General features: G+C 38.6%; 1 protein-coding gene across 3 annotated transcripts in view; it reads left to right on the top strand.

Moving 5' to 3' along the window:
* Positions 1-2,686: 2,686 nt before the first annotated feature.
* alcama (activated leukocyte cell adhesion molecule a) overlaps positions 2,687-6,328 on the top strand; it is a 60,302-nt gene continuing 56,660 nt past the window's right edge. For all 3 annotated transcript variants that reach the window (XM_047805034.1, XM_047805033.1, XM_027151300.2), the window contains exon 1: positions 2,687-2,951. In XM_047805034.1, coding sequence (XP_047660990.1) covers positions 2,897-2,951 — 55 coding nt within the window. In that variant the 5' untranslated portion in view covers positions 2,687-2,896. The remainder of the gene's footprint in view (positions 2,952-6,328) is intronic.

Below are 6,328 nucleotides of genomic sequence, written 5' to 3'. Positions count from 1 at the left end.
CCAGCACTCAGTACTGTTTTTGTTTCAGCTATGCATCTGTGTATTGCATTCTGCTGATATACTTTATCCCCAGACATTTAATATACAATTTTACCAAGAACCTCCTCTGCAATCATTTGCACATATTCAGAAGACTCAGCCATTTCAATCTTAAAAAAAACCAACATAGATGTTGTTGAGAGCTGTTTAAAAATTATACATGTCCAATGACTCATGAAAATGAAAATGACAAAAATGATTCAGAGGTTGATTCAGCATGATTCTTATGAAATGAATCATTTTCCTTAAAAAAATGCACTGTCTCTGTGCCATCATTATTCAGAAAACCACTCCCATGTCTTCCTTATTCTAAATACCGATACCATGTACTGTAAGTACATAATGGCCAGACAAGAACCCAACATTTAGAAAAGAATTAAGATATGAGCTCCATTAAAGAAGCTGGATTTAGCTTAATAGCACTTTGATGTGATTTAAATGTATATACAATAAACATTGAGATATTTGGTGTGATGAAACTCAAGTAAAATAAGGTTGTAGTAAATCCTGATAGTGAAACATTAAGAGTGCAGCCAGGTGCCTTCCAGATTTCACAAATGTGTGTGGACAAAAATAACTCACTGGCATTTGGAACATTTTACAGTCAAACCTACCGCTTGCAGAGTTATTTTTAAAAATCAGGTAAATAAATGCAGTTTGTATTTGTAAAAGGTCCCAAGAATCATGTCTTATTAGTGTGATTTATTTGGCTGACATGCAAACTGTGACTTGATGTGTGTCTGTGCCTAATAGTGCGTGTTTAACGATGGAATTAATTAACCCTAATGCCATTCACAGCTAGACAAGGAAATGAGCGGTATGGTACAATGGAATGCACAGAAAAGACATTATCAGGAATTCACAAGCAAACTTAAGTGTATGAAAGAGTGTTCACTGTTACACAGCGAGAGACACAGAAAAGTTTTGCACACAGTTAAACACCACAGAAATAGAGATATGAAATATGACCCAAAAAAAAAAAAAAAGATGCTAGAGTGGGCGTTTTTTACTCTTCAACGTGAGGGAGAAAGCGGTCAGATACAAAGCTGGAGGAACAATGAAAAGCTATATTCACAGCTCCCAATGCATTGCATGTAGTGTTTACAGTATCAGTTAATTCATTATTAGCAACTGCTTTATTACTGTAAGTTATTTCTCACCAAACCATGGGACTGATCAAATAAAACTAATTTATTTATGTAATTTATCTTATTTATTGTCTTAAAATTAAATAAAGTGTATTAGAAAAAATATCACAAGCAGGTGCTAACAAAACCACAGAATTAGGCAAGATTGATCAGTCTTCCTCCTGGAGTGGGTGGGATTGATAAAATTTTCTGAGGGAGTAGATGGGAATGGTCACACTTTCTGCAGGAGTAGGAGGGTTAGGGTTAGGGTTAGGGTTAGGGTTATTGGTCACGCTTCTTGTGGGAGTTTGCGCAATTTGTTAAGAGTGTCTGAGTAGTGCACACCTTTACACAGAACCGCTTTAGTGAGTAGTGTCAGTTTGTAGTGAAGTGCTACACTAGATTACTAAGAAAAAGTAGAGAACATAGTGTAGCAGTGTTTCAGAATTTGTGCACATGTTCATCAGAAATAAACTTTATGAATGCTAAAACATTAAAAGTCCAAGAGAACCTCCAGTCCAAGGTGAATATTGGATAGAATGTAGTTGTTTAGTAATATAGAACAGTTTATCTCTACATATTCCTTGTCTGTGTTGTAGTGCTAAACATGTGCAAATGACCAGAAGTAACATTTGAAAGTTAACAGTGTAAGAAAGTCACGGTTGGGCCTAGGGCATAACCCCTAACTCATTAATTGCTCAATTTGTATAAAGGCTTCTAACAAATATTTAAATGCTGCAAAATTATTTTTTTCCCAGGCTTTAAACAGCACTTCTTATTTGTTTGCACTAGGGCAACATTAGAGCAAATAATAATATTGGGGTTAATTAACATGGTTCATTTGTTTGTCTATCTGTCATGATCTAGTAGGTCATGCAGACCTACAATACCTGCCTTACACACATTTTCCTGGGATAAGATCCACTGATCAGGGTAAAGTGTAAAGATGAATGAATGAATGAATGAATGAATGACAGGTTGTTTGGTTGAAATATCGTTTCATCTACACTATTAAGACACTGGGATCCTTTGTTTTTTATTCCTTAGATAATTAATGTTGAGGATGTCTATTTGGAAAGCTCTGATAATAAAACATTAAATAAATCACTTCTACATAAAACCTTCAAGGGTGTCCCCTGAGGGTTAAAAGAAAAGAGCACTTTGGTGTTTATTAATTTATTGATTTCTTTCTTTTTCTTTCTTTTTTTTGTTATATATGAATCTATACATCTATAAACAAATTGTGTTTATATAATAATAAGTACAGTAATACAAGTTAGACAATGTGTGCGTGCGGTATAATAATAATAATAATAATAATAATAATAATAATAATAATAATAATAATAATAATAATAATCCACTTCATATATGTGTGATGTGTTTGGGGCTTTTTATTGCTTATTTTATGTTGCTCGTCCCCGCTTGTGTGTATCCATGGCTACGCGGGGGCGGGGATGTGGGCGGGGATGTGGGCGGAGCCTAGGCTCAAATCTCCCTGAAAGTCCAGTGCGCTCCCGGCGCTCACACACACACACACACAGACACACACCATACAGTCCGCGTGTAAGCGCACAGTCAAGTCAGTATCACTACACGTTACTCACAACTCCAGTGTCCTGTGCGGTAACAGAAGAGTCTGACTTTTCTACGGCTTGGCTTTAAAAAAAAGTGCACGGACTTGATCGTTCAGAGCAGCGCGTGTTTGTGGACGGGATCCCGGTTTGAGGATGCGCTCCGTTTTCCTTTTCGGTGCCTTGTTCGCTGTTGCGATGTTTCCTCAAGGTAGGATGTGTGATCATTTCTACCTACTGAGCTTTCTGCTTCACATTTACTCATTCAGCATAACATAGGAAACATCAACAAGTGGCGACATCACCGGGTTCTTTCTTTTTATTCAGTTCACACACGGTTTTCTGACTTTTCACACGTTTTACTCGATTAGTAGGTTAGAGGCAGTTTTCCTTAAATACTCAGGTTGTGAAGTCCGTTTTTACAGTACAGCCGTATTACAGAGTGTATAATAAAGGAGTGCGCCATGGGATAGAGTCAGTGTGATTAGTGTTATAGGATATTAGAAGACCATTAGAAGACGGGGAGTCGGAATCAAACCGGGTGAAAGAAACAGTGTAGTGTAATGTGAATGTAATGTAGTGTAATGTGAATGTATTGTAGTGTAATGTGAATGTAATGTAGTGTAATGTGAATGCTTGTAATGAGAATTGTGTGTATTCGTGTTAGTTGCCCGACTTTAGTCATTAGTTTCTCTTTTGTTATTTCCGTGTCGTCACAAAAACGAGTCATCGCGCGCGGTTGGTACTGGGCAGTGTCCCTGTGTGTATGTGTGTGTGTGTGTGTGTGTGTGTGTGTGTGTGTGTGTGTGTGAGGTGTGAGAGAGAGGTTGTGATCACCAGTCCTGTGTGTGTGTGTGTGTGTGTGTGTGTGTGTGTGTGTGTGTGAGGTGTGAGAGAGAGGTTGTGATCACCAGCCCTGTGTGTGTGTGTGTGTGTGTGTGTGTGTGTGTGTGTGTGTGTGTGTGTGTGTGTGTGTGTGTGTGAGGTGTGAGAGAGAGGTTGTGATTACCAGCCCTGTGTGTGTGTGTGTGTGTGTGTGTGTGAGAGAGAGAGAGAGAGAGAGAGAGAGAGAGAGAGAGGTTGTCATCACCAGCCCTGTGTGTGTGTGTGTGTGTGTGTGTGTGTGTGTGTGTGTGTGTGTGTGTGTGTGTGTGTGTGTGAGGTGTGAGAGAGAGGTTGTGATCACCAGCCCTGTGTGTGTGTGTGTGTGTGTGTGTGTGTGTGTGTGTGTGTGTGTGTGTGTGTGTGAGGTGTGAGAGAGAGGTTGTGATTACCAGCCCTGTGTGCGTGTGTGTGTGTGTGTGAGAGAGAGAGAGAGAGAGAGAGAGAGAGAGAGAGAGAGAGAGAGAGAGGTTGTGATTACCAGCCCTGTGTGTGTGTGTGTGTGTGTGAGAGAGAGGGGTTGTGATCACCAGTCCTTAAAAATATACGATTGAAGGTGTGTTTTTGTTTTTTATTGTGACCAGCCATTCTCTTTTATTTTTTATCTGTTCTCACATAAGACAAACTGACAAACTTGTTTTCAGTTATTTTCTACTACATGTGTTTGAGAAACTCCTTGGTATCTTTTATAGGTGAATGGTTTGGTGACATTTGGGTGGTGGCTGGTTCACTCCTCACATGTTGTTCAGTCTTATCTCATGATTACCAGATTGCGAAAGACAGAGGCTCTCTGATCAACCTTATCTGTTTTCCTTTATTCTCTTGTTCAGGAAACTGCTTTTGTTTTAGATGAATGAAACCTCCTATAATGTACCTGGTAATCATAAATAATATAATCTGCTCCATAAGCAAAATATTGGCATCTATTACACCCAGTCTTGGGTATGAAAACTATTCGCTTTTGAAAAAAGAAGTCAAAGTAGATGTCTCATGACGCAGTTTCCTTTTTTACACTCAGGTGATGTCATTATGATTGTTATTTGTTTTGTGAAAGCATGACTGCTCGAAAGAGGAAGTGAAAATGTGAAAATTAAAAGACAGAGTGTGAGCTGTGTATATAAGGGAGGGATTTGAAATGTCATTAATTCTCTAGACATTACGCTGGAAAGCCCAGGTCTGACGAGGGAAACCATGAGCCGAAAGCCCCTTGTTTTCCATCTTTTGCATAATAAACACCCCGAATCATTTACCATTGTATGTTGACAGATATAAACTGCTTCTGGTTATTGTTCTGTGAGAAACTATACAGGAAAGCCTGCATGGTTAAAAGAGCTCTCTCATTATTATTTGCATATAATCCTTCTTGTAGCACAGGTCTTGAAATACCTTTATGTGACTGTGCCTTGTGACTGCTGTTTTTCACAAATCCATCACTTACCGAAGCAATTCACCAGAACCTTTTTATTTTTTCAGTTTAATCACTGTATATGTGATATGAGGAAATTGGGCAGAGAAAATCACATGGCAGGGAGACGAGGTCCTCGTGAAATGCCGTTAGACTTCTTGCTACAGAGCAAAAAATATCAGCAGTTGTTTTGAAACTGAATTGAGAAATTAACCAGGCTTTATTTAGTTGTTTGCCTTTTTAATAAGAAGGTAGCAAGGGCTGTGTGTTGCGAGCGTTCTCCTAGGCTCTCAGTAGGCAAATGAAAAGGTGTGGTCCCTTTAGTTCACATCTACCTACATTGGGCATTCCGTTTCCCAAAACATGCTTTCAGTCCTTCGTTGAGTGATGGAAAGCATTACCAGTCAGCCTTGTTTATCATGAGGGAAAAAAGGAACTTGACTGGGTCAAGCAGACACTTTGAAAAACCCTTGCATCTCTCACTGGCCTCAGGTTTCTTCACTATAAAGTACCCTTGCTTTGCCTGGGCTCTTATTTGTTTAAAGGCCACAGTTTCTGAAGTGCTGTCAGAGGAAAAAGATCAATCTTCCTTTTATGCGGGAAGACATTATTTTTGGTTCCAGCGTATCAGGATTAAAGGTGCACTACCACTATTGAAACTCCAAAGCATGAGTAGTCATTTAATTTGTCTGAAAAAGCTGTTAGGTTTAGGATCTTTTAGGCACACTTTAATTTACTCAATTGTAAACAGCATGACTAATCTGCATGTTAAATGGGTTGCTATTTGTGCAAAATCTTCCACCATTTTTACACTGAGAAGGCACTTAGTCAGGACAATTGTGATTCATGAGTCGAGGCCAAATGTGGTGTTCTATGTGAAAGGATACACGATTCAGTGCCAAATTTAGTGTATTGTAGGAAAATGGCTGTGAGTCAAGAAGTATTTTTTTTTTTTTAAGGAAATGTTTTAATTGTTGCATAACGTCTAGGGATGTTTCTCCTTCTGTTTACTTGTGCAGGGTTTCAAACCGGATAAATTTATGGTTATGAAAAAGAGATAGAGAGAGAGAGAAATGTACGGCGCGGGAGTTTTACAATAAAACATTTTAATTCCTTCATGCTTAGATAGATATGACAGCTATGAACAGCTTCAACTCCAGCAAGAATGCGTACAGAACGAAAATGAGACTTAATAAAAATTCCTTAATTCTTCATATTTCTGCATATTTCTTCATTCCTTCCAACTGAAATGTTAACTACTATTAGGAGTGACAGTGGGCATGATCATTATGGAGGAAAAG

Source organism: Tachysurus fulvidraco, chromosome 20 (assembly GCF_022655615.1).
Source record: "Tachysurus fulvidraco isolate hzauxx_2018 chromosome 20, HZAU_PFXX_2.0, whole genome shotgun sequence".
In the NCBI taxonomy this organism is placed as follows: Eukaryota; Metazoa; Chordata; class Actinopteri; order Siluriformes; family Bagridae; genus Tachysurus; species Tachysurus fulvidraco.
Note: the sequence above shows the minus strand (reverse complement) of the source record. Positions and strands in the feature narration are given on the sequence as shown.